We start from the raw sequence: 27,646 nt of genomic DNA, 5'->3' as shown, positions 1-27,646 counted from the left end.
AAAATTAGAGAGGTTTGTGGTTGTACTGAAGATTGAGCCATGAGAGCATTTGCAAGGTAAAGTATAGACTCCACCTTGTCGGGATGCCATAGCATTCCTCATCTGTGTTGTTTGAATGATTAATGTGGTTTATATATATATATATATATATATATATATATAACATGAAGGGGATTGAAGAGAGGGGGGATGTCCATATCACTGCCCAAAATTGCATGGCACAGGATGTCCGGATCATCTCCAGTGCATTGCAGATCATCACAGAACCATCTTTGCAAGTGTTGATGTGCAGAGCCACACGAGAGAGAGAGAGAGAGAGAGTGCGTTTGATGTGCAGAGCTGCACGAGGGGGAGAGAGAGAGAGAGTGTGAGAGGTGTCTGCCATGGAAGATGGTGTGATGCCAATATGGTGCCAAACCCCGCACTGTCCCATCCGCCGCGCCAGCAACGGACACACACTGTTTAGAGCCGCTGCCGTCTTCCATAGTTCGAAGCTACGCCAGCTGCTTATTTGGCCTCCCTCTCTCTGTCTCTCTCTCTCTCTCAGTCCATTCCAACATTCACTTTGCCTTACCACAAATTGCGACAGTGTCTGCTCTCTCCCGCACTTGCTCTTCATGGCAAGAAGGACCTCAGAATACCCGAAGACTTTTCTCATCCTTCGCTGCAGGATAACTTGATCTCCCCTTCGCCAACTCTCTGAGGTCTGTTTCCTTTCGTTCCTTCTTGGGTAATAAAGGCCCTGCTCCTTAATCTTCCTTATCATTTGGTATCTATGGAGGGTATTAAGCAAATAATAATTCCTCTTTCTTCCCCCTTGACATAAGCTATGTTCGCATGCTCATATATCATTCCTGTTGTTGTATTCCTGAGAACAAGTGTTCTGTCTCAATGAACAACCTGTCTCATTCATCAAAAGAAATGGTGTTGTTGCTTGATTGATTTTTGCAGTTGCGAGTAGGATATGTTCACTATTAATGAAGTCGTAAGGGATGTGGGTGGGTTCTTCCTTTTCCTTCCAATTGGAAGAATATTTTGTTGTAATCAATAAAGTCCAGTAAACATTTATCTTTGTATGATTTGGAATAAGTTATTTTTATTGAAAGTCATTAGACTTTGTGATTACCAGTTGTAAGGATTTAATCGAACCTGATCTGGCTGCAACCTATTACCATATGCAAATCTATTGTTTTGTCATGCTGTCATAGCCAAATTCAGATAATTCAAGCATCCTATGAGGTAGTGCAGGAAGAAAAGATAATGAAATGAAGTATAATCTAGCGAATGGTACAAGTATTCTGTCTTTGCATAATCAAAGCAAGCATAATTTGCATGGAACTGCCTAATTTTATGATCTTTAGGAGATGCCATCGGTATATAATCTGCTGATGGGGTGTAAATAATTTGTCGAACAATCTTGCCAGAATTGTTTACATAAATGTGTTCGATGTTTTATGCATTGATTGTACTCCAACATCATGCAGAATTAAGTCTGCTTCACCTACTGATGATTGTAACTTTAGTTCTGTTTTTGAGAGAATATAGACCTTTTCTGACATTAGATTTTCTGGTCTTCATTTTACAGGTATAGAATCTTCGGGTCGAGATTTATTGAATTACTCACTATAATTTTCATCTCGCCGATCTTCTCAATGTTGAAATCAACTGTTTGCTTTAATTTCTTGGCCATTCTTCCTGTCTTTCTTGTCATTCCAATCTCTTCATCCCTTTCACTGGAAACCAAAGTGCTCCTTGAAATTAAAAGTCACTTCAAGGATCCTTTCAATTATCTTGAGAGCTGGAGTGAACTTCGATCTTCTTGTGAGTTTACTGGCATCCACTGTGACATTGATTCTGGCCATGTTATTGGCATCTCTCTTCCAAATATCTCTTTATCAGGGGTGATATCACCATCAATATCTCTCTTACCCAACTTGACTACTTTAGAGCTTTGGGAGAATGCCATCTCAGGCGTTGTTCCTTCTGCCATAGCCAAATGCACAAACCTTCAGGTCCTCAATCTCTCGGCAAACTTTTTGACTGGCCAGCTGCCTGATCTTTCATCCCTGCAGAAGCTTCAAGTTCTCGATCTGTCGAAAAATAGCTTCGATGGAAAGTTTCCTGCTTGGGTGACGAAAATATCGGGCCTGGTTAACCTTGTCCTGGCAAGGAACAACTTTGATGCCGGAGAGATACCGGAAAATATTGGTTCTTTGAAGAACTTGACATGGCTTTTCTTGGCAAAATGTAATCTTCAAGGGGAGATACCAGCTTCCATTTATGAGTTGACATCACTAGGAAAATTGGACCTCTCTTACAACCAAATCTCAGGACAATTATCAAAGGCAATATCCAACTTGAGCAAGCTTTACAAGATTGAGCTCTACCAGAATAAATTAACTGGTGTAATCCCACCAGAGGTTTCCAATCTCACTCTACTACGTGAATTCGACATCTCCTGCAATCAGTTCACCGGGAAGCTTCCTCCTGAGATTGGTAGCCTTAAGATGTTAACTGTCTTCCATGTGTACATGAACAACTTTTCAGGTGAACTCCCTCAAGGTTTTGAAGATTTGAAGTTTCTCGTGTCATTATCCTTGTATCAGAATAGCTTTTCTGGGGAGTTACCATCCAATCTCGGTCGGTTCTCGCCGCTTGAAAAGATCGACATTTCTGAGAACAACTTCACTGGCGACTTCCCAAGGTTCCTGTGCCAAAACAACAAGCTGCAGTTCTTGCTTGCTCTTGACAACTTCTCAGGTGAATTTCCAGAATCGTATAACAAGTGCAAAACATTGATTAGGTTCAGGATTAGTCAAAACAGCTTCACAGGTAGAGTTCCGGATGGGCTTTGGGGATTGCCGTCGGCAGTGATCATGGATATAGCTGACAATGGCTTCATTGGAGGGATATCTTCCGATATAGGAATGTCAGCCAGTTTGACTCAGCTGTATGTGCAGAACAATAGATTCTCTGAGGAGCTCCCAGGAGAGCTGGGGAATCTTTCCCAGCTGGACAAGTTATATGCCTCTAACAATTCCTTCTCTGGTCAAATACCTTCTCAATTTGGAAATCTGAAGCAATTGTCATCCTTGCATTTGCAAAAGAATGCACTTGCAGGAACAATACCATCAGAACTTGGAACCTGTGACAGCTTGGTAGACCTCAACCTTGCACACAACTCACTGTGTGGTACGATTCCAGGAACACTAGCCTCTTTGGCTTTCCTCAATTCATTTAACCTTTCACATAATTTCATCACTGGATCGATCCCTAATGGTTTACAGACATTGAAGCTTAGTTCCATTGATTTGTCGGATAACCAGTTATCAGGAGAAGTTCCGGCAGGTCTTCTGCTGATTGCAAGTGAAGGTGCACTTTACGGGAATGAAGATCTCTGTATTGGTACAAGTAATCAGAAGCACAGACAGTTAAGATCTTGTAGTTCGAGCAATAGCTACAAGGATGCAACAAGGAAGCCTATAGTTGTTGTGCTCACCATCTTGCTGGTAATGTTTGTGCTTTTTTTTGGTCTAGGCTTTGTGAGATACTGGAGCTTGAAACTCAAAAAATATTTTAACAGAAGAGATTTGAAGGAAGGAGAGGAAAAAGATTCAAAGTGGCTGCTTCAATCTTTCCATCCAATGGTGCTGAATCGTGCAGAAATATCAGATTTAGATGAAGAAAATTTGATTGCATCTGGTGGCATGGGTAAGGTTTATCGATTAGATTTGAACGGGAACAGAGGAACAGTTGCTGTCAAGAAATTGTGGAATACTGTTAGTGAAAGAGTTTTAACAGCCGAAATAGGTATCATGGTAAAGATCAGGCACAGGAACATAGTGAAACTGTATGCTTGCTTGATCGGGGAGGAATCAAAGTATCTTGTCCTTGAGTACATGCCAAATGGGAATCTCTATCAAGCTCTTCGCCGGGAGATGAAGGGTGGACAGCCAGAGTTGGACTGGAACGAGCGCTACAAGATTGCATTGGGTGCAGCAAAGGCCATTATGTATCTTCACCATGACTGCAATCCAGCAATCATTCATAGAGACATAAAGTCAGCTAATATACTGCTAGATGAAGAGTACGAAGCAAAGATTGCTGATTTCGGGATTGCCACAGTTGATGATGGATCAGAGTGGACTTGTTTTGCTGGTACTCATGGTTATATTGCTCCAGGTATGTGCATTCTTAGTTCCTTTAACTGTATTCTGAATCTGAAATTAGTCGTCAACAATCTTTTCATGAACAATGCAGTATTTTGTTTATTTAATTGTTCTGAATATGCCATCAGCGTCTTATTTACAGTATGATGATTTCTTTAGGTGTTTGCTATATTTTTAGTGAGGTAGATTACTTTGCTTCTCCCTCTACTTCTTTCAAAATGCCAATTGAATTGACATGTATATTGTACTTGGTTATTTGATTACCAAGTTAGTTGAGTTTGACTAGAACAACATTCGTTTTATTCCAACAATTAAGGAAAATAGGAGCACTGCTCATGTAAATCTTTATTAACATGCAATTACTGCCTTCAGCTTTGCTTCTGAAACCTTCGAGCTTATGGAAAATTAAGGTCATCTCTAAATTTTATCTACTTTTTTTCTTTAGAACTAGCATGTTCGCTTAGGGTGACCAAGAAGAGTGACGTATATAGCTTTGGTGTGGTGCTGCTGGAATTGATAACTGGCCGCTATCCAACTGATCCTTACTTCGGAGAAGAAGACATTGTCTCATGGATTTCTAGCCTCTTTAAAGGCCAAAACCTTGCAGAGGCTTACGATCCAAGGTTGTCGAGTTTCGCAGCAGAGGGAATGGCGAAGGTGCTAGATATTGCTATCCTCTGCACCTCCAAGAGACCATCTTCACGCCCTACCATGAGAGAGGTTGTCAACATGCTTACAGATGCCAACCCTGCTTCAGTTGTCACTACTGGGAAAAGTTCCAGTAAGAATTGGTAGCCTTTTGTTTCAGCAGTTCATGTATTTTATTTAGGTCTTTCATGACATCCATGAACCAATCGGGGATCTGCGTGCATCAACGACTCAGGGACTATGTCTAGATTTTGTAATTGGTATCTGTATACATGTAATGAACCTAGTTTTTTTCAGCTGTTGTCTACAATGTAATATAGTTTCATGTGCTTATATGCTGCCACAGATGCAGGTTTCTAAATGAATATTGATGTGAGACACAGGGAAGCTATCTTTATAGTCCTTTGAGCAATCTATGTAGGAAGGATTCCAATACTATCATTACAGTGACTGGAGAAAATGCCCATCTTCTTCATGATATTTCCCACATTTCTGAAGATATATTTGACAATAGCCATCCTCTTCAATCATATTATGCTGGCAACATAAAGGTAATAGTAAAACATGTGGTTTTGGTTAAATATTTGAAATGTTGACTTCTTCTTTAGACTGTGTCATAGGTTGTTTCAACTTTGTACATGAAAACTTCTCTTTGTTTTAAGCTATGCTTGGAGTGTTTTGGGAACCAAAGCCATAAGAAATAGACCACATCATTCATCAATTGGCAATGCCAATTTTTTACAATGTATGTGCATGCTATCTTTTGTTGGATAACAAATCAGTAATGTGGAGTCAACATCTAAATCTTTTGTTGAATGGTAAAGCTAAACATTGTCAGCTCTCTGCTAAAAGAATGACAATATTACCTCAAAGATCAGAAACTCAATATTCTTCAATTTGACTCAGATGTTTTAACCAGATCCAACTATGATAAAATGGAGCTGAAATTTAATACATCTGAATCAATTCTATGGTGTCCAGCATTGCATGTCTCCTGACTTTGTGCAGTTTCAGCATCTGAGCCCTTATTACCCACAATGAGATCAATAAAAGGTGGTAAACCAAGATTTCACACCAGAAAACTCTATTATGCTTCCACACTTACAGTCAGTAGATTGTGCAGCTACACTAACAATTTGAAGAAGTTGCATTACATTACTCTTGCCAACTGGGAAGACAGTAACTGCACATCTTGTGCATACTTGCTAAGACGACACCCAACCATGAACCATACACCCCACAATTATGCCATCCATAGCCTTCATGAAACTCTCTGATCGAACTAGAGTTTGATCTTGAAAAGTTCAGCATGCTTGAGATGTTCAATGATGTCTGCAACCGATCCAATGACTGCGAGAAGTGAGACAAACAGACAGACTAAGCTCAAAACCTGCAACATAACCCACTTGAATTGCCTCCTCTTGATCTTTGCTCGGTTCATGAACATAGACATAGGATAGTATACAGTCAATGGCCAGAAACCCAGGGCACCAAGCAAGCCAACAACTGCATTGAAGAATGGCAGCATCATCGCCACCACTGTTGTGATGAGCACGAAGAGTGTTCGTAGGATGAGCTTGCAGAGTGTGAACTTTATGCTTCTTGATTTGGAGAATGGCAAGTTTAGCGTGTAGACCCTTTGAAAGAAGCCTGCATTGAGCCATTTCTTGGCTGACCACTGTTCATAGAAGGCAAAGATTGGTTGTGCAAATAGCTGAAAGAAAACAAAGGAGATAACTTCAGTAAGTAGAAATGTAATCTTCAACTAGGTCTTACGAGACACTGAATTTAGTTTCCAGTAATATCACTTTTTTTGGTTATTTGCGTTTGTGTAGTTGATCTTCACAGAAAATGCTTGTGTAGAACATCTTTTAGTTGTTCAGCTAGATGAACAATTCTTTGCTGATAGGAAAGGGCTAAATTATTTGTTTCAATAAGCTATTTCTTTGTGCTACAAGTTGCTATTATCTGTCATCGGAATCTTTGTCCATCTGTAGCAACATCAGCAAAAAATTATTGTAGACTCTTACCTGATATGCTCCAAAAAGATGTATGAGGACAGCAAGGTTTGCAATGTCGACGAGCCAAATTGGTTTCCGAAACCCGGTTAGAATGTTTCCAGGGGTGTCATTTCCAAAGGTAGCATAACCGAGACACCCAAGAGATATGTAGAACAATGTCGTCGAACCAATGCCATATATACTTGCTTTCTTCATTGTACCGTTCTCCGAAGGGGGAGATTTTAGTGTGTCCTTCAGAAACATAAGCTTGTGAGTCATGAATAGATGATGACCAGTATTCATGCACTTGAACATTTGGAAACAAAAGACCAGTTCTTAGATTATCGGTAACAATCAAAGTAAACAATGAGCGAAAGAGCCTTTACGAGAACGAAACATGATGATTTATGAGTTAAAAAAAAGTCTATAATCATCAGAAAAATTTTGTGATAACATCATACCTGGATCTCAATCAGAAGCATTGAAAAGGTGTAAGCAAAAGCTACATTCCCAAGTGCTTGGAAAGAATCCCAGATCTTGGTGGTGGAGGAAACATTTCTGATTCCTACCTGAACCCCGGTTAGAGTCCCTTTAGACTTCGGGTGAGAAGAGAATTCCAACAGACACAAACACAATCCAATGGAGGAGTAAGCAAAAGACATTGCTGCAGCAATGTAAGAAAGCACTGTGACTTTCTCCAAGCTGGAGAATTGAGATAGCAATACTTCCATTGCCCCAAAGATCACAACATACAATGTTCCAGAGACCTCACATGAAGCATTGGGACCTTTGTTGCGGAAGCACATTGATAGATCAATGGCCCTCCACATGAATTTGAACAAATTAGTTAGGAAATAGATGCATTCACCAAAATCAAACAAAATAAAAAAGCTTTGGAATAATGAAGAAGTACAAAAGCATTTAGATTCTTCCAAAAAAACAAATACTCACATCATACTCATAACAGAAGTGATTGTATATCCAACCATGGTTCCCCAGAGTATGCTGTATTGTGTGATTCCACATATTAATACATCCTTTCGACCTGCAAGAACAAACAGCATAAAGCAACTAGAATATAGTATATAGTTTACACTTTATTATACATAATTTAAGTGATTATGTTTCCCTCTATTTTTGACTGTCTAGTGTTAAGCCAATTATTCCCAAATATGTCCAAAAATGCACTAAATTTACCATGATTTGTTGAAACAGGTTTGCGATACCAACTTTGATATTACAATTAAAATAGTTTGATTATTAGCTCTCAGTTTTCCCTTACACTTGTAGAAGTCATACTTCTAACTTTCTGCTCAACTAATGATTCCTGAATGATGAAAACTCAACAAGCAACTGTCGTGATTCTAGGGGTAAGACATGGAGCTTCCAAGTCAAAAATCAGATATAACACAGTCCTAGAATAAAGTCAAAATGAAAAGATCCTTACAAAGGATATGAACATCATTTCTTTGATTTAGTGTAGTAGTAGTACCTAGACATGCTCTTATAGCATCCATGTAAGTGTGGTTTCGCCTTCCTTTCGTAGGATCAGGAAGCCGGTAACAGTCCGACAGGAGAGTGGCAGTGAAATAAGTGATGAATGCAAAGAAAACTAGGACAACAGGACCCAGAATCCAGCCCAGCTGGGCAACACTCCAAGGCAAAGTCAGCACACCAGATCCCACAATTGCTGTAATTACATGAGCTGTAGCAGTCCACACAGTCCCTGCAGGTTCAAAACAAGTATCAGATGATAAATGGACTTGAGCTATACTGTTCTCAAATATAGCAGAAAGTTTGACATTTTTACAAGCTCAAAATCAATTCATGATCTGGTCGCCATCCCTGAATATTCCTTCCTATTAAACCAAGCCCGGATTTATTCTCACAATGATTCAGTTTTACAAGCAAGATGGTCAAGTAAAAGAAATATTTTCCCTGATTTTGAATGATAGAAAATCCGATGGCAGCATGAGTATTCATCACCAGGAAAAAGATTTTATTTTTTTTAAGCATACAATAATACAATATCTCTGCTATGTTTTGCAACTAAAATGGTTTTCCATGTAATGAATCAAATGGTAGATTCCAAACTGACACATGCCATATGTGAAAGAATGACTGGCTTTAATTTTGTGATTAATGTAGAAAGTAATTTACAAATTTGTTCATGCTATAAATATGTCATTAATAAAATATAATTTATCTATCATTCATCTTTTTGTACACGAAAGAAATTTAGTCTGATTTCTAAAATTATCTGAAAATATATACTAGAAGCAACATTAAATGAGGAATAAAAACTATTTTCATATCTTAGATATCTGCACCAGGAAGCAAAAAAATCACAAGGTTACGTTAAAGGATAAGTTTGTCCAAAAAATAGAAGCAACCCCACATGGAAGCTTATGTAAGGTAGACTCCCTTTGAAAAATAATAGACTTATGACAACACAACTAAAGGTAGATTTGCAAGAGAACTCCACCAAGTCTTATTAGCGCTGTGCAAACCAACCTTGAAGGAATACAGGGGGCTGAGCATATAACATTATGATGATTGTCAAGATTACAGTGAGGTGGCGTCTCATACAATGATGATATAGGAAAAGGAAGCAGAATGATGGAGTGCAAGCCAAAGATGAAAAATTAGTCATGCAGATGTGTTCAAGTTGAAAATGAAGACAGAGACCATTTATCCTTCACCTGTAAGCAGCTGGTTTGAGATCTGTGTTGTAAAGTTAATTTCTTCACACAGTAAGGAAGCAGGACATAATATCAAACACAACATGGGCGTAAAAGTCACTATCGGACGAAAGAAATCTGAAAGTCTTCCAAAGAACTTTTGCTGTTTCCAATCACAAATGCTCTTAAACAAACATACAATCCACACCAAATTAAAAAGAGGATTCAGGTGAAGAAGAAGCAACATTACCTGTTCTAACGCGGCCATCTTCGCTAGACTCCTCCATTTCCATCTCACCGAAGCAGGGATGATTCCAAGGCCAAAGGCATGTCACCTTGCGCTGCCATCTCCACTCCCATTTATTGTGCATGAGCATGCATCACAGAAACCGATGCAGGCGCCTGAACTGCACCATACACTTGTCATCAACCTGGTTTGGAGTTGAAGCACTCTGCATTTATTGGTTCGCTGTGTTTCCTCTCGAGAGAGAATGGACAACCGAAGCAGTTCTCTGGCTAACTTCGACAAGCTCAATAACCCGACCGAAGATTCTGATGCTGAGAACGAAGGCCGATGAAGATAATAGATAGAATGTACTGTTCTCGGCATTCTTGACGTGAAAAATGCAGGTAATGTGAGCACAAGTTGACGATCTGCAACCACAAACTGCGCAACAAAGCAGTGTTCGTATTGGATCATCGAGATAACAAGGAAGCCTCATCGACTCTGTTGAGACATTCGACATCCGAGTTAGTTAGTACATTATTATATAAGTGATATATGACATCCGAGTTAGTTAGTTAGTTAGTTAGTTAATGTATTATTATTGAGAAGTAGGGCTTATAAGTCCGTCAGATCTCTCTTATTCTCAAAGGTACTTTTTGGAGCTTACATACTTTGAAAGGATAAAATCGTACGAGTACGCCCATCGTCAAAACGGATAATTCCTCACAAGCCTATGAGTCGCACCATTGGCCGACTGACCAAATGGTCCCTTATCAAATTTGCACTAGAAGGAGGGCTCGATGCCTGCACCTCAACCGAGCAAACTCGCTCTCGAGTTACACCAATGGCTATCAATTATATAAATGATATATCTTATATGCGAGTTTATAATATAAGCATCGTATATGTTATTTGATATAATACATTATAAAATTAATAATTAAACGATCATAGTAAAAAAGGTCATGAGATTGAAAGATTAAGATGAAATTATGACAAGACATCCTAAGGACTAAGTCTAAATCTTACTATAAGATATTATGTGATATTGGATAAAATATTACAAAAATTTCAAATATTTGGGTCATTATTAAGAATGGTAAAATGTTTAGATCTTTATTTAACATTAACTAAAAGTGTTTAAATCTTTGTTTAACATAATTGATGTCGGTATCAAATTCGGATGAAAAAGGTGAAAAATTACGGTAAGTAATTGATAGTCAACACAAAACTTATAAACATGAATCTTAATAGCTCTCATATGTATGCATGATATAATATGATTGTAGTAACTCACAGCAAGATGACATTTTACATTCAAAATCACATTAGGAAGCTGCCAAGTGCACAAATGGCAAAGCAACAAAATGGCATTACTATTTATTTACCCATTTGCAATGGCACTAAAGTGTATAATGATGGAAATGTCGTTACCACCACTGTAAGTTTGCTAGTGACATATATCAGGTAGTAGACTTGACATTACCTTCATGTTCAATCTGTTGAGGAAGTAATCTTTTCTGCAATACTAGAAAAGAAGAAAGGAAGAACATTATAAAATCTGAACAAGAAAAACAGGAACACATTTGGATTTAGTTTTCTCTCTCTCATTTGAACATCTCTTCCTTGTGGGCAAATCTGATGTGCCTGTTCATCATATTTCAGTTTGATAAACTATGATCTTGCGACTTGTAAAATATAAATTATTTCATGAGTGTCACAACACTACATATAATCGGCACATGACCTGAAACTGGAATGTGATAGTTTACATTTCTGTGGAGGATAAAAGCTTCTTATTAATGTTACAATTTAAGCAAAAGGGTGTTTGGATTGAATACACTGAAATGAGCCTGTCGGCTATATATAACAATTTGGACGCCCATCATTCTGCAGCGGTAAACCTGTATGAGGCGTATGAAAGAGTTCGCTCGGTCCAGCTATGATGAATTAACTCAGCCTTAGCTTTTTCCCCTGCAGCTCCAAGGGCCACATGCAATGGATAGAGATGTTCCGGCGATGGGTGCGCCATTCTTGCATCAGGCGCCTTCTCCTCGTAGTTATTCAGGTCATCATGTCTACCAAAATTGTGGAACAAATGAGGATGCCAGTTAAGATCATGGTCAACTTGATCACTTTTTGATAATAGCAATTCATAAAGTTGTAGGGTGTAGAAAACAAAGCATCATCATTTTCTCGAAACTAAATCAACATCATGAATTATGGGTGGTGGTGCTCCTTACCTCTTATTTATCAGTGACTCCTTGAGCCAAGTATCGAAGTCCAGGGCCCATTTTTCGATAGGTCCATCATCCAAAAGTGCAATACTCAAGTTGTGAGTGGCACTCCCAGACCCAATAATAAGGACTCCCTCATCCCTAAGAGGGGTTAGTGCCTTCCCCATGTTATAGTGGTGTGTCGCACCCTTCTCTGTTTGGAGTGAAAGCTGACACACAGGAATGTCTGCCTCTGGATACATAAGCATCAGTGGAACCCATGCACCATGGTCGAGCCCACGGGTCTTCTCCTCTTTGACATGGCTGAAGCCAGCATTCTGTAGTAGCTCCCTCACTCTCTTTGCCAGCTTGGGTGCACCAGGTGCAGGGTACTTAAGCTGCCATGACACTATAATTTGGTGAGGTAGATATAGGGCTCAAGAATATCACAGAAACAACCTATACATTTTTATGGAACTTTACATGGATCACATATGTACCTTCAAATTCATGCTCATTTCGAATAAGCATACCTTTGCTGCTGTGAGGATACATAAGATATGCCATATAAAAACTCAATAGAGATTAATTAATATAAAATAGACAATCATATGTATAACAAATCCTGCACCAGTTAATGCAACAAACTCGGTGCTCCTTAAATCTAGAAGATCAAGATAGTGTAGGGCAAGGTCTATATAGGAAGCCAGACAGTATATCTTTACAAATTTATTCATTGGGTCACACATAATTATTTGTATCCTCCGGTCATCTTGCAACTTAAAGAACAAATATCTTCCCTATATAATGAAACCTGTGATTAGGATTTCTATCGTACTAATGATTGAGTGAGATAAAATAGATGATCATGCCTACAACGAATTCTGTACCAATTAATGCTGCAAACTCAGTGCTCCTTGAATCTATAAGTTTGACATATTGTCAGCAAGGCCTATCAAGAAAGCCAGATGGTATATATCCAGGAATTTGTTCAATGGTCATGCACAGTTATTTGTAGCTCCAGTCCTTTTGCTACTCAATGAACAAACATCTTCCCTATATGATGAAACACATGGTTAGAATTTTCATCTCACATTAGTTTCCTCAGTCACAGAAGCATGGTTTAAGATAAACATATAAACAGGATCCCACCAGAAACTTTTTTGATGAACATGCTGATCTAGCAACCAAAGACATATCTAACCAATTACACTTGTCATTCAGTTTCAACTATCTAGAAAAGTAGCATGTTGATCTAGCGTCTAAAAGTATGACTAATTCAGATCTTTTTCTTAACATGAACTAGGAGATCAAAGACCACAAACCTATCATGCTTACCATGATACTGGTTGGGGTAAACCTTCTATTTGTTTAACATATGTACACAATGAAAGCAATTACTATTATAAAGAAACCATAGAATTTAAAACAGATGATTAGGCAAACATTTTTTTTTTTTTTCATTTTTAGCTCAGCCTCATACTTTGAATGTTTATAAAATTCATACTGATAACAAGAAGGGGAGATGAACTCTTTTTAGCTGCTCTTGCTAGAGCCATTATCTGTTCTTTGTATCTATCTACCAGGAACTGTCCGTAGTTCTCATACTATTCTCAAAGTACATCATAGCTCGTAAACTGCTGTCATCTTCTTGCTGATTTGATTATGTCACATTTCACTTTATATAGTGATTTTTTACATGGTATAGCTGATGAATTCCTGGGTTTAGCTTGAATTGGTCGACTTCATTGACCCCACAAATTATTCAGTTCTGATACAACTTCATTGTCCCCACAAATTATTCGGTTCCGATACCCATTATCATGGCTTGGCCCGATGGAATAACTGACATATTATCTTATTGAGTCTAAACCACTGCTCCAAAATACGTAAGCTTAAATGCTCTTATAAGGCCACTCAATTTTTCTCCCATTTTGAGGTGGACTAAACCAGGGTATGACAATATCAATTAAAGAAAAGGTCTTGATATACAAACAAAACAAGCTTTAGATTAGCTAATATTTGCCTTATCCCTGAATACTTCTTTATCACAAGAACCCTCTAAAGTTGCAATAATTTAAGTATTGTAAATTTTATTCAGGAGGATAATCACATCAATCATCAAGGACATGGCCAAACCTCAAAATCCATACTATAAAAAAAATCGATGGATAGTCATACAAACCTAGACTAACGTCAGCTACTGAATGCACTAATTTCTTGCATAGATCGAAACAAGCTGACAAAAAACCAAAAATTTATCGACCAAACAACGTCCAGACAAAAACAAGATCAAATCTTTCACAGGGAAAAGCCAGCAAGAGATCAGATTTTGGCGTTTCCATCTAATAAAGCAAAGATTAATCAGCCCCAGAGAGAGAGAGAGAGAGAGAGAGAGAGAGAGAGAGAGAGGTACGGAAGAGGGAGACCTGATACATGGGCTTGGGGAAGCCGTAGAAGTCGTGGATGGTGTCGTTAGGGCCATCGATGACGTTCACGGTGGGGGAAGCGGTCTCCCAGTGAGCGGATACGACGAGGATGGCCCTGGGCGCCGCCTGCAGCACCTTGGACCGCCACGACTGAAGGAAGGGCCTCGCCGGCAAGCTCTCGTCGATCGACAGCGTCGGCGACCCGTGCGAGAGGTAGAACGTCTCCATCCCCCTTCACCTCCGATCGAACCAGAGGTCGAATCCTACACGTCACCCAACACTCCCAACAACGAGCGAAACCCGCGACAGCTTGTCGCCTCGTGCCGACACCAATCTCTCCCATTATATATATATATATATATATATATATATATATATATATATATATATATATATAGACTAATATAGTGGCAAATATATTATTTATAAATTTTGATATTGAAATGAATAGTTTAACTAATATTAGTATTATGACTTTAACTTAATAAGATAATTAAAATATTCACCATTTGTCCAAAATAGTTAAGTCTAAATTAATAATACTCATCAGCCTCAACTCCATGCCTTACCTCACGTTCTTTCTAAGTTTCTTCTTTACTCGAAGCTCTTACTATGCCATATTACTAGTTCAATTCTAAGCTTAAGTTAACAGTAAATCACCCATTAGATCTAATTCTATGTCATGATATGTCATTTAGTTTCTAATAGCTATTCCATAGTTGAGCGAGTTGACTTAATAATTATACACATATTAGATATAATATTGCACGGATTACAACATGACCGCATAGCGCAGTGGATTAGCGCGTCTGACTTCGGATCAGAAGGTCGTGGGTTCGACTCCCACTGTGGTCGTTTTTTTCGTAGATATTTATATTTATTTTTTATTTTTATTTTACCCTTTTTAATTTATTTCTGTCCCACTTATGGATCATAATAATTGGATTAAAAATTTCAAGGTTTATTGGGTAATTATGTGACTCTAATTGTCAATATCCAAAATAATATTCAATCCAACATATTTAGAGATTCCTTAAAAGGCGAGCGGTGGAAACAAATCAGACGTCGGCTCGAGCCAACTCATGTCGTCTCGGTCGACGGACCGAGCTCAGAGAGCCCGCGGCCCATCTCCCCCTTTGCAGCCTTCCACCTACAAAGAACTCCTCCGTCTCTCCACCACAACCCGGTCTTTGGTCCTCGGCAAGCTCGTCCACTCTCACATGATCAGGGCTTCCTACAGGCCCGGCCTCTTCATGCACAACGTCCTCGTAAACATGTACTGCCGGTGCGGCGACCCGACCACCGCCCGCCAGGTGTTCGACAGAATGCCCGTGAGAGATGCCGCAACCTGGAATATACTCGCCGCCGGGTATTCTCGAGTCGGGTACTGCGGCAGAGCGTTGGATGTGTTCAGGGAAGCAAGAAGCGCTGGCGTTGGCCTTGACCGGTTCAGCTATGCTGGCGCTCTGAGCGCCAGTGGTGATTGCGGAGATGTCAGGATGGGCAGGATGGTCCATGGGATGGTCGTCGTCACTGGGTTGTCTCGTCGTGCTTTTCTGACCAATTCGCTTATGGATATGTATTCCAAGTGTGGCATGATCGACGAGGTCAGATTGGTGTTTGATCATGCGGAAGAACTGGATGAAGTCTCGTGGAATTCTTTGCTTTCAGCTTATGTCAGCGTTGGCTGGCCAGAGGTGGCCGTGAATATTCTTGTTTGGATGCATCGATCAGGTGTGAAGTTGAACAGCTTTGCTCTTGGTAGCATTCTTAAAGCTTGCTCGGGTATGAGGGATTCAGACGATGTTCGAAGGATGATGCATGGGTGCGTGACGAAAGTTGGATTGGACTTGGATCTTTTTGTCGGCAGCGCAATGCTTGATATGTATGCGAAGAATGGTGGATTGGAAGAAGCAATCAAGATCTTTGAGTGCATACCGAATCCAAGTGTGGTGGTGTTCAATGCTATGATTGCTGGATTCTCTCGATTGGGCACAAAATCTAGTGGAAAAGACAGATTTAAAGCTTTAAGCCTTTTTCGTGAAATGCTAAGGAGACAAATGAAACCCTCAAAGTTCACATTCAAAAGTGTGCTCGAGGCCTGTAAGTCAGTGCGTGCATTTAGATGTGGGAGGCAAATCCATGCCCATGTAATTATAAATAATCTCCAAGATGATGAGTTTATTGGGAGTGCACTGATATCCTTGTATTCAACCTCAAATTTGACTATGGAAAGCTTGAGTTGCTTCCAAATGACTCCTAAGCAAGAAATTTTCACCTGGACCTCCATGATCTCAGCTTTTACACAGAATGAACAGTATGAAATGGCTCTGAGCTTATTTAAAGAATTACTAGGACTCAGAAGAAAGTTGGACCAGGTCATTATGTCATCCGTGATAACTGCTTGTTCACGTATGGGTATGCTACGGATTGGAGAACAAATTCATGGCTATGCCACAAAGTTGGGACATGATAAGTTCACTGTTTGCTGTAATTCACTGATCGACATGTATACCAAAACAGGAGATGTAGGTGCTTCTATTAGGATGTTCCAAGACATTGGAAGCCTTGATGTTTTTTCTTGGTCTGCTATGATTTCAAGCTATGCCTTACATGGCAATGCAGGAGATGCTTTGGTCCTCTTTGAGAAAATGAAAGAATGCAGGGCTGTGCCCGATCATGTCACCTTCCTTGCTGTTCTTACTGCTTGCAGCCACGGAGGCTTGGTGGATGAAGGTTTCAGGTTAATCATTCTCTCTAATCTTTATATTCAAAACTTGCTTATCATGTATTTCATGTCATTGGCTCCCTTTTGGTGACATGTTTCCATCTTATCATGGTGATGGTAGGTATGTTTCTTTCCCAAATTTGTCTGGTCTCTGGAAATACATATCATTAGGCAGATGACATTTATAGAAAACCTGAAAGCTAATTTGCATATGTAAATAGGCTTGTTGGTTTGTATCATATTCTCAAGCACCGATTAGATAATTTTAGAACCAATGTCGAGCTAGTTACTTACTGTGAAGTTAATTGGAAAAAAAAGTAATAAAAGAACTAACAGATGTGCTAAGGCATATCATGCTAGTTAGATAGACATAAGAAATTGTCCTGCATGTTTAGATCAAGCAATCCTTGTGCATTAGTTTTTTCTTTCTTTGCCTCTTTCTATATGATTTAAAAGCAATTTTTGAGAGTTGCTTCCAAGTAGCATGAGCTTGAATGCCACCAAATGGTTTGTGGCTTGTTGCTTGAGGTTTTGACATTAGTCACAAAAGCTACATGGTCTTTTTTTGGTAATTTTGTTGGACTCAAAGTAACACCGCCAATGCCGGTCCCAAGCCCGGATTAAAAAGGTGGAGGGTTTCAAACTAATAGGCATTAAAAAACAATGAGGATTTTAAGTTCATATTATTAGTACATTGCCAAAAGCTTGCCTCAAGAAAGTTCAAATTTCGGCATAGTATACTTATATATCATGAAAGATGGTTCGTATTTAACAGCATACGCAGGAACGTTAAGTCTTGGTTATGCAGCTTTTAGCAGTAAATCTATGTCTCCATGATTGTTGTGTATCTTGTCTTAATGCAGGTACTATGAAAGCATGAGTAGAGAATATGACATAGTTCCAAATTCGAGACACTGTGCTTGCATAGTTGACCTCCTAGGTCGGACTGGAAGAATTGTTGATGCAGAGGGCTTCATATTGAGCTCAGGATTTGCCAATGACCCAATCCTTTGGCATGTACTTCTGCGAGCATGCTTGTTCTATGGTGACACTGAAAGGAGTATACGTGTTGGGGAAAGTTTAATGGTAATGGAGCCCTTTTCTGCTACGTCATATATGCTGCTGTATAACATGTATCTGGATGTTGGTAAAGTGTCCTTGGCCATGAGAACAAGAGGTTTAATGAGAGAACGAGGGGTGAACAAAGAAACAGGTGTAAGTTGGATTGAGATTGGAGCATCTTTTCATTCCTTTGTGACTAGCAGTAGCTACCACCATCACATTGATTTCATTTATGAAAAGCTACAAGAAATGATGCTTCACATAAAACAAAAGATGGGAAAAGCTGGTCCTAGGATTTTGGAGTTGGAGTACCAAAGTGAAAAGTGGAGAGAGAGTCTAATGAATAGCCATGGTGAGTTGTTGGCCGTCGCATTTGGAATGTCTAACTTGCCAGAGTCAGTTCTGATACGAGTTATGAAGAACCAAAGGGTATGTGGTGACTGTCATAAGACACTGAAGTTGTTCTCGGAGGTTGAAAGACGGGAAATTCTTGTCAGAGATTCAGTTCGGTTTCATCATTTTAGTTGGGGTTCATGTTCTTGTGGTGATTACTGGTAAAAGAGAGTATATCTAAGACACTGTTAATTTCATACTTACTAATAATCACTTGTTTGAACAGTGAAATGAATGGATGCCAGGCATTTGGAATGTTTAATTTGCCAAGAGCCAGTTTCTGTATGAATTATGAAGAACAATAGTGTCTCATGGTGGAGGTTCAAAGGTGGGAAATTGTTGTCAGAGAACCTGATCAATTTCGTCATTTTAGTTGGGGTTCAGGTTCTTGTGGTGATTACTGGCCAAAGAAAATGCATCCGACACATTGTTCATAGTTTTCTTTTATACTGATGATCACTTTGTGATGCTGCAATCACATGGTTGGACGGTGAATAAGAATGTCCGTTAGGCATTTCAAATGTCACCTGTGAGAGTCAGATCTGATACAAGCTCTGAGTACCAAACATTTTGTGGGATAGGGATCATACTCAGAGGTTGAAAGGCAGGAAACTGTTGTCAGAGATCCAGTTCCCTGTCATTATTTTAGTTGGGGTTCATGTTCTTGTGGTGATTACTAAAGGAAAAATGTGTGACACGTCGTTCACAATCTCATATTTATCATGATAATAACTTTGTGATACTGCAATCACTTGGTTAACAGTGAACAAGGATGACAATTTGGCCCCTCTGAGAGTTAAAAAGTAATGGAAATCCCAACTGAAACTGATAGATTAGGCAACATGTTATGATAGCTAAAAGCAGTGACATTGGGTCTCACTTAATTTCTTTGAAGCTTCAAAGGTGAATATGGTGATTTTATTTTCTTGGTTTCTAACGTATTTACCAGACGATTGCCATATATCAATGAGCAAGCTGATATTTTGTGCTGGTTCTTTTGTGTTAGTGAAGTGGTGATACTGATAGCCATATATGGCCAGAGATCTGCAATATCATTCAAGTCTAGAATGTTGAAAGGCAGAAAAGAAGTTGATGTAATTGGATTCTAAATTTTTTTCATTTTTTTACATTTGCACAGGGATTGACCATGAGAAATGTGTTTTCTATGATAGTTTAACAAAGATTAGTCACCAAAATTTCAAAGACCAGCAAGGAATCAAATAAAATTATCCTTCAAGAAGTCTCTATTCAATATGTTCTTATCATCAGACTTTTTGAATCTGTACATAACTGACGTTGACTATTTGCATATGAAGCAATAGATAATGATGATTAGCTACCCATTACTCAATGTTATGTGATGCATGTATCATGCAATTTTTAAGATTCTAAGAGTGATGTTGGATACAATGTACCAATTTTTATTTTCTTCTGTGGTGTAAGAGCATTAACTGATGGTGTTTCTTTATGGGAAGAGTCTCCTATGGAATCTAACATAAATATGCTTATGTGATAGTAATGACGAGTTATTATATCTCTTGGAAGGTAAAGATAACATTTAATATGGCTAAACTTCATCTAAGATGTAATGGTGGTTTGTCAACTGCTCTTTGCTCAAACAAATACACTGTTTTTTTGAATTCTCTAATCAGCTGTTTGGTTCTCCAATATTTATAGCTAAGCATGGATGTGGTTTGTCAATGTCAATACAATACTTGGTAGACACAAACTACTCATCTCTTAGGTCTGAGCCACTTTGTATTAAACTATGAAGAGTATTGCCTTTGTTTTTGGAGCTGCTTCTCTTGCATTATGTTTGGAAGCATTATGGCAACAAGGAAACATATGGATCAGATTAGCATGTGAGCTTTTAATGTCTCAGGAAGACCTGTCTAATTGAGTAGTGGCATGATGATTAGAAAGAAACAAATGATCATGTGAGTGGTGGTCATACTGCTCAACCACAAATTAGGAGACTTGTCTATTTCTTGGTATACAATTAGGGAATCATCCATAAGAAAGCCTAAATTAGTCAATCAGTTCCATTGATTCTGTTTTGATCCTTCATTGATAGAAGTATCCTTTTTTCAAGTTTAATTTAGCTTTGATGCTTTTTCTTTTTTATATTTGCTCATCTAGATTTTGGTTCATCTTCTTACTTCTCCCCACCAGAATCAAGAACAAGGCAAGAGGATTACATTACAGGTTGAGAGATGGAGAGAGGTGGAGCTCAAAAAGAAGACATGAGGCAGGGGTGGTCATGCATCAGGTTGGCTGTGGAGGAGCTGTCCTTGTTCAAGCCCGAGGAGAAGAAGATGTCCACCTTGGCCTTTCTGGGCGCCTCTAATCTGCTCCTCCATGTCCTTGGTTTGCTCCCTCCTCCTCCTCCTCCTGTTCTTTGAGCTTTTGTTAGCCTTGAGAATGCATGTAATCTGTTATAATCCTTCTGCAGCCATAAGCATTGCAAGAAGAAGAAGAAGAAGCTTTCAATATTATAACTCATTTATCTTACTAAAGATGCATATATTTGCCTGCAACTATCTGCCTCTTCTTCAATTGCTTTCTTTGATATCACAGACAAGATTGGACCAACAATGATGGTGCTAAGGCGAGACATACTACGAAATATCGAGGTATATCAACTTGCAATGATTGAATCATGTTGACTGATCTACTTCTCTCTTATCTAAAACAAGTTACTAAAACTGTTCAGAGACTGGAAGAGACATACATGTTGGATCCAAATCTGTATTCAAGTTTGGAAGAGATAGTGCAGAAAGAGGTGGTGGGTGAAGGTTCTGCAAGACAAGATGATAGCTGTTGCAGATCTATCCTATGGCTTGCGAGGTACTGCTACACAAGCATACTTCTTCTTACTGCCATACATGCTCTTGGAAATCAATCTACTCAGACAAACATCTTTTGATTGATTAGGTCGATAACTTTCAGCTTAACTTTGTTGGATAAGTTAGATAAGAACCCTGAGTCAAGCCTCGAACAAGTGGTGGAAGAGACCTACAATGGCACATTGAAGCCATGGCATGGTTGGATATCCTCAGCTGCTTACAAGGTACTCTGTTCTTTCTGCTCACAAGTTCATCTTGGTAGCTCTTTTGCCAGTTTCCTAAGCTAAGTTGTGAATGAATGAATGAATGAATAGGTGGCCATCAAGCTCGTTCCGGGGAGAGAAATGCTCATCGGATTGCTGATGGGCCAAGAACAAGATTACAATGACCTGAAACAAGACATCAAGAAGTATGCCTCAGTGATCCAGCCTCTTCTGGATGACACACACCAACTCTTGGTGAGTAGAATTGGCTTCTTTCTGTGAGTTCGTCTTCTTTGTGTGATTGGATTCATTGCATTGTGATTTCTGATGATTTGGTGCAGAGAACGCATGAATTGGACAGGCTGAAGTCTGCCTGATGGTTGAGTTTGATGATGCGTATGCCTCACATGATGTAAGAACAGAGTGTACATTGCTGCTTGCTTAGAAGAAAGAATGTAGCCTACTATCACGAAATAACAGCAGGTTTCATCTCTCTCTCTCTCCCTCATCACAACCAAACATGAGATCGTAGTACGTGGTGGCGTTGCACGTCGTCTGGACGAGGCTGGGGGTATTGGTGGAGAGGGAGAAGACGGGGAAGACAGAGGAAGAAGATGAAGGGAAGAGTAGAAGCCGTGCATGGATTTAGAGCAGTGCAGTGCATGCATTGTTCCTGTCCGGTGGTAGCACGTGAACCGACGGAGGCCGGCATGGACTCGTCCGACTCGTTCGTCGGACTCGGCAACGGTGAGTCGTATGTGGCCTGTTTCCGAACTCATCGGATTCGGATCCGGATCCTTCACCGTCGCAGTGCGGACCGTCCATTAAGATGTCCTTGAGACAAGTCAAACACCCGTTATAATGACCGCAATCGATCGACGGGCGTCGATGCTGCGGGGCGGCGGCGGAGGAGATGGCGAGGAGCACGGCCCTAACGCGGTTCAGAGATGAGGACAGTGACCGGTGCGAGAAAAGTGGTGGGGCGCGGTGGTCCATAGGGATCACGAGGGAGGCCGAAGAGGGAGGTGGGCCTCGCTTGGAGGAGGAGGAGGAGGAGGAGGAGGATGAGACGTTGTCGATGGCGTGCGTGCGTGCATGCCTGTCATTTCACCATCAGAAAGAGGAGGATGAGCAGGACAAGATGATGAAGAAGAAGAAGATGGTATCACAAGGCATGCAAATGGCATTTCCATGCAGCAGTAATTTGGAGACTTCCCCCTCACTGTAATTTTTGTTACAGGAAAAGGATAGAAGGAGACAACCTTTCCCTGCACAAGTAGATGTAATTTGTTTGACTTCATCTTGAACACCTTCGATGTGATGAGATACACAATGCGATGCTCATTTGTCCTCAAGTCAAAGTTAAGGCTCTCATTAGACCACATGGTCGAGATAAATCTTTGGATATTCACATATATATATATATATATACATATATATTTGCAAAAGGAGACAATATATGGGAAAAAGATAAAAAAAAAAAAAGAGTTTTTTTTTCCTCCAATATAAGAAAAACTCACTCATTTTTCATGAAAGGAAAAATAGGGGAATAAAGAGGACACAAACAAAAAGGAAAGCGAAAGGAGAGGAGAGGGCGGACAGCTACTTCACCGAGCTCCTCTCCCGAGTTTGACTGCCTCGGCCTTGACGACGATCCCAAAAGCGACGCGTAACCAAAGCTAGGAATCCTTCTCGTCGGCTTTTCAGGCGCCAACAGCCTCGCCACCTTTGCCTCGTCCGCTTCTGCACGCTTCCCCGACCCCGCCTCCCTCCGTCCGATCGAGATCCGACGGTTCGAACCCCTCGCGCGAGGCCCCTCCAGTCTCCTACGGGCTAGCGGCCATCCTTCGACGACCCGTCCGAGCTGGTGATGGCATGTTCTGCCCTCTGTCCCATGGAATACTGGCAGCCGTCTGATCGCCGTTTCCCCCTCCTCCTCAGCCTTTCACGTAAAATTCCTGATGCAAAGCTGCCACCCTGAGAAATGATACGTATCTCATACACTGATATGACTTCGCCAAAAGGATCGATGCCAAGAAGATGAATCGAGAGATCATGTCTCATTTATTGACGTTGATAAAAGACTTAAAGCCACAGTACTCCACAAGAATCACGCAGAGAAAGAACTGACAGTGTGGGCTTGGGGACGGGGACGTACGTACTCCCTTACCTGAACTCATCACTACAAGAAACCCTTGCTTATTCCATGCAAAGCATATGGTTTAGGCGACGCTAAGTAATGCCGCAGCGCCTTTGTCTTCCTCTACATATACCCCATGGGGCTCGCGCTTGTCTCCCCACCGCTTCACCACGCTCGCAGAGATGATCACCTGGGAGGACTTTTACACCGTGATGTGCGCCATGATCCCCCTCTACTTCGCCATGTTCCTCGCCTACGGCTCCGTGAAGTGGTGGAAGATCTTCACACCGGAGCAGTGCTCCGGCATCAACCGCTTCGTCGCCACCTTCGCCGTCCCCGTCCTCTCATTCCACTTCATCTCCCACAACAACCCCTACCAGATGGACTCCCGCTTCATCCTCGCTGACACCCTCTCCAAGCTCCTCGTCCTCATGGCCATCTCCCTCTGGGCCGCCCTGTCGGCCGCCTTCGCCAGCCCCCGTCGCCGCGGCCGCCGCCTCGACTGGGTCATCACCCTCTTCTCCGTCGGTACGCTCCCCAACACTCTGGTGATGGGCATCCCCCTCCTCCGCGCCATGTACGGCGACTTCACCCAGAGCCTCATGGTTCAGCTGGTCGTCCTGCAGTGCATCATCTGGTATTTTGCCGATAGCTCACTGCGTGTTTCCGTAAGCCAAGCGCTCGCGACTTGCTGCTGATCTCTTCACCATGTGCGTAGGTACACTCTTCTGCTCTTCCTCTTCGAATACCGTGCGGCCACGCTACTCATCGAGGATCAATTCCCGGGTACGGCGGCGGCCGCCATTGCCAAGTTCGAGATAGACGGCGACATCATCTCACTTGACGGGCGAGACCCGATCCAGGCGGAGTCGGAGATCGACGCGGACGGCCGCCTCCGAGTACGCATCCGACGGTCCACTTCGTCCGCGCCGGGCTCGGGCATGTCGTCTTCGCTCGGCATCACGCCACGCCGCCTGTCGAACGTATCCGGCGCAGAGATATTCTCGGTAAACACGCCGGCCAGGCAGCCGCAGCCGGCGCCGGCGGAGCAGCTCACGGTGCGAGACATCACGTTTGGGTACCGGTCCGCGAGCCCGCACCCGTCAGGGTACGCGTCCTCCGACGCGTACTCGCTGCAGCCCACGCCGCGGGCGTCCAACTTCAACGAGCTGGAGATCTGCACGCCGGTGTGGGTGCGGTCGCCGGCGGTGGCTGGGGGAGTGAAGCTGGCGTGGGAGGGCTGTGGAGGACGATGCGGACAAGTCGACAAGGATGTCGGGGGTAAGTACACACATGCCATCCGCTGCTGTCAGGTCTCTCTTTGGACTCTGTTTGCCATGGCATCACATTGAAGACAAAGAAAAAACATCACATTACTCTGACACTGCAGTAATTTACAACACAACTCAAATTCACGGTCTCAGATTCTTCAACAATGTCTCCTTCTTAGAACAGCACTGCTGTTACTCGCATGTGATGGCAGGCAGCTCCGCTGCTGTCACTGTCCAAGGTTGTAGGAGATGCTCTCTCTCCCTGCGTATGCCATGTAACTTAGCATCTCATTATGTCCTTGGTTTGCTTCCATAAAGTCTCATGACTGAAGCTATTCTGCTTCCAGCACATCACAGATACAGGTTTAGTATAACCCAGTTCATTTCCTAGTTAGGGTAGAAGCATTAAGCAAATCCGTTTGAAGAAGACGACTAATGAGATGTGAATTCATGAATGATGAACTTGTATAGCAGGGGAGAAAGATCTAAGCTTTAGGAGCACCTCAAAGTTTGTGGTTCGCAAAGAAGACGAGATAGAGATGGAGGGAGAAGCTGAGCAAGAGATGCCGGCCGCGCTGGTCATGCTGAGGCTCATCCTCACCGTCGTCGGCCGGAAGCTCTCCCGCAACCCGAACACATACTCCAGCATATTAGGCCTTCTCTGGTCTCTGATCTCGTTCAAGTAATCCCCTCCATTATGCTCGATGTTACTGTCTCATGTTTTGCCTCACAATGTTGTCGATACTTTCTTTCGGTCATTGATTAGCATTTGAATCTCTTCAGGTGGGATATCAGCATGCCAAGTCTGCTAAAGGAGTCCATTAAAATTATCTCAGATGCAGGCCTTGGCATGGCCATGTTCAGCCTTGGTAAGCTTGTTACACAGAGAGAGAGAGAGAGAGAGAGAGAGAGAGAGAGAGAGAGAGAGAGAGAGAGTACATGTGGGGCTGAAGACCATAAAACAAAACTTGATGAGTTCATGTTCCACTTGCTTCCAGGATTGTTCATGGCTCTGCAACCAAGGATCATTGCCTGTGGGCCAAAGATGGCAGCCATAAGCATGGCGATTCGGTTCCTTAGCGGACCCACGGTGATGTCAGCTGCATCCATGGCGGTGGGATTAAGAGGAGTGAGGCTGCACACAGCCATCGTGCAGGTACAAATCCAGCAAGCTCCATTGATGCTTCTTCCATGGGTACTCAATATTCCTCTAATCTTTCAGGCAGCTCTTCCTCAAGGGATCGTGCCTTTCGTCTTCGCCAGAGAATATGGACTGCACCCTGATATCTTGAGCACTGGGTACGTTCTAATCATCTCATTGTAGATCAACACCCTGCATACTCATAATGGAACATCATCGCCATCAAAGTCGGCCATTCTGGTGCTGCTTGTCTTCTTCTTCTTCTTCTTCTCCACCCTCAGTTTACTCTCCTTGTACCTCTGCAGGGTCATCTTTGGGATGCTTGTCTCCTTGCCTGTAACCCTACTTTACTACATTCTCTTGGGTCTGTGAGAGAAGAACACCCAACCATCAAAGTAAGGTGAAGGAAAGCATCCAAAGTGCCCACCGGTACAAAAGCTTCAACAAGCGTGAACACACTCAGAAAAAGTGTAGATTAGGATCATTCGGATCATTCAACTGTGTGGTGAAGACTGTAATGGAGTGCACCACCCTGCAAAGCTTAGTGGCATCCGAAAGGAAACTCCAGTGTGGGGTTGACCATGGATGGCTAATCATGCCATTGACTCTCCTTTTTTGTGTTTGCTTTCTGTGTTGATGATTGCCTGCTCTGACATTTAGGAAGTCAAATCTCCATTCTCGTAGAAGGTTTGAGCATTTTGCACTCTGTTTCCCCTGTGTAATTGATGTGGGTTGTCTTGTCCTGTAACAAGGCAATGCCTGAGTACTGTCCCTGAAGAAGACAATGAGTCGAGGAAAACGCTTAGTACAGCGAAGAAGACGATCAAGAAATGTCTTAAATTTTTATATTAATGTTCTAAGTAATCATATTGGGTAGAGGGAAACAGCACTCGAGGCACATCCAAGCCAACTTCGTCGAGAGAGCTCTCCACCGTCACTCCGTCCTCGTCAACCGTCCCTCGTCGGCATATTACTCCGACTGGGCGCCGTTGCTCTGGCTCTTGAGCCTTCCACCGCATTCCCAATAAGATATTTTTCTTTTTGTTGTTGATTTTACGAACGGAAGATATGACATATGGATTCTCCCTTGCACCTCTTGTGCCAAAAGTTCCAAATAGTGAAAGCTAGGCTGCATGACAAAATAAGAAGTTGCAGACCGGGAGAAGTGATTAGCCGCCTGCATGCAAGAGAATTGGTCCTTGAGCACTAACACCATCTTGGTAATGGTGATTCCAAAGGGCGTCAATATCGGGCCATGCGATGAGGCTATCGCCTATGCGGAGGATGTGGTCCTCGACGATGAAGAAGCTGGCGATCTGTAAGAAAAAGATCTAGTGCGACTCAAGGAAGAGAATCAAGGAAGAAACCTAGAAGTCAAAGATGAGTTGTAATTTGCAATTCTCAAAGTAATATCAAGGGTTGTGTCGATGTGGTGAGCATGACAAAAAAGGGTGAGATCAAGGATCGAGAATCGAAGATTTGCCATCAACGAT

The 27,646-nt window shown here is 41.6% G+C and overlaps 6 protein-coding genes and 1 non-coding gene across 9 annotated transcripts; 5 read left to right on the top strand and 2 right to left on the bottom strand.

Annotated features, from left to right (window-relative positions):
• The first annotated feature begins 275 nt into the window (after positions 1–275).
• Positions 276–5,064, top strand: LOC135645897 (receptor protein-tyrosine kinase CEPR2-like). Of its 2 annotated transcripts, XM_065164790.1 has the most exons (3): positions 276–704; positions 1,586–4,182; positions 4,615–5,064. In XM_065164790.1, exons 2-3 carry the CDS (start codon positions 1,653–1,655, stop codon positions 4,962–4,964), a joined length of 2,880 nt encoding a protein of 959 aa, XP_065020862.1. In that variant the 5' UTR covers positions 276–704; positions 1,586–1,652; the 3' UTR covers positions 4,965–5,064. The 2 variants fall into 2 exon arrangements, with proteins under 2 accessions (XP_065020862.1, XP_065020863.1); XM_065164791.1 differs by lacking the exon at positions 276–704 and having other exon boundaries at positions 1,147–4,182.
• A 921-nt stretch (positions 5,065–5,985) lies between these two features.
• On the bottom strand, positions 5,986–9,989 carry LOC135644842 (amino acid permease 4-like). The gene is made up of 6 exons (XM_065162764.1): positions 9,749–9,989; positions 8,310–8,543; positions 7,769–7,862; positions 7,279–7,639; positions 6,848–7,069; positions 5,986–6,531 (listed from the first exon to the last, which is right to left on the bottom strand). The coding sequence occupies exons 1-6, from the start codon at positions 9,873–9,875 to the stop codon at positions 6,100–6,102; spliced, it is 1,470 nt and encodes a 489-aa protein (XP_065018836.1). The 5' UTR covers positions 9,876–9,989; the 3' UTR covers positions 5,986–6,099.
• A 1,424-nt stretch (positions 9,990–11,413) lies between these two features.
• On the bottom strand, positions 11,414–14,700 carry LOC135645898 (extradiol ring-cleavage dioxygenase-like). The gene is made up of 3 exons (XM_065164792.1): positions 14,370–14,700; positions 11,968–12,338; positions 11,414–11,802 (listed from the first exon to the last, which is right to left on the bottom strand). The coding sequence occupies exons 1-3, from the start codon at positions 14,595–14,597 to the stop codon at positions 11,610–11,612; spliced, it is 792 nt and encodes a 263-aa protein (XP_065020864.1). The 5' UTR covers positions 14,598–14,700; the 3' UTR covers positions 11,414–11,609.
• Positions 14,701–15,150: 450 nt separating this feature from the next.
• TRNAR-UCG (transfer RNA arginine (anticodon UCG)) lies at positions 15,151–15,224 on the top strand. The gene has a single exon. It is a non-coding gene; the product is annotated as a tRNA-Arg (tRNA).
• A 43-nt stretch (positions 15,225–15,267) lies between these two features.
• LOC135645847 (pentatricopeptide repeat-containing protein At3g13880-like) lies at positions 15,268–19,895 on the top strand. Its single transcript, XM_065164675.1, has 2 exons — positions 15,268–17,112; positions 17,961–19,895. The coding sequence occupies exons 1-2, from the start codon at positions 15,452–15,454 to the stop codon at positions 18,715–18,717; spliced, it is 2,418 nt and encodes an 805-aa protein (XP_065020747.1). The 5' UTR covers positions 15,268–15,451; the 3' UTR covers positions 18,718–19,895.
• Positions 19,896–20,256: 361 nt separating this feature from the next.
• On the top strand, positions 20,257–22,926 carry LOC135645850 (glycolipid transfer protein 3-like). The gene is made up of 6 exons (XM_065164680.1): positions 20,257–20,919; positions 21,130–21,185; positions 21,266–21,399; positions 21,487–21,622; positions 21,713–21,856; positions 21,943–22,926. The coding sequence occupies exons 1-6, from the start codon at positions 20,766–20,768 to the stop codon at positions 21,976–21,978; spliced, it is 660 nt and encodes a 219-aa protein (XP_065020752.1). The 5' UTR covers positions 20,257–20,765; the 3' UTR covers positions 21,979–22,926.
• An 806-nt stretch (positions 22,927–23,732) lies between these two features.
• On the top strand, positions 23,733–26,769 carry LOC135645848 (auxin efflux carrier component 6-like). 2 transcript variants are annotated; one of them, XM_065164677.1, is made up of 7 exons: positions 23,733–24,378; positions 24,460–25,022; positions 25,487–25,694; positions 25,796–25,881; positions 26,011–26,168; positions 26,235–26,311; positions 26,459–26,769. In XM_065164677.1, the coding sequence occupies exons 1-7, from the start codon at positions 23,924–23,926 to the stop codon at positions 26,523–26,525; spliced, it is 1,614 nt and encodes a 537-aa protein (XP_065020749.1). In that variant the 5' UTR covers positions 23,733–23,923; the 3' UTR covers positions 26,526–26,769. The 2 variants fall into 2 exon arrangements, with proteins under 2 accessions (XP_065020749.1, XP_065020748.1); XM_065164676.1 differs by having other exon boundaries at positions 25,484–25,694.
• Positions 26,770–27,646: the final 877 nt, after the last annotated feature.

Source organism: Musa acuminata, chromosome BXJ3-8, assembly GCF_036884655.1.
Source record: "Musa acuminata AAA Group cultivar baxijiao chromosome BXJ3-8, Cavendish_Baxijiao_AAA, whole genome shotgun sequence".
NCBI lineage: Eukaryota > Viridiplantae > Streptophyta > Magnoliopsida > Zingiberales > Musaceae > Musa > Musa acuminata.
The sequence above is the reverse complement of the archived record's forward strand: the minus strand, read 5'-3'. Positions and strand labels throughout refer to the sequence as shown.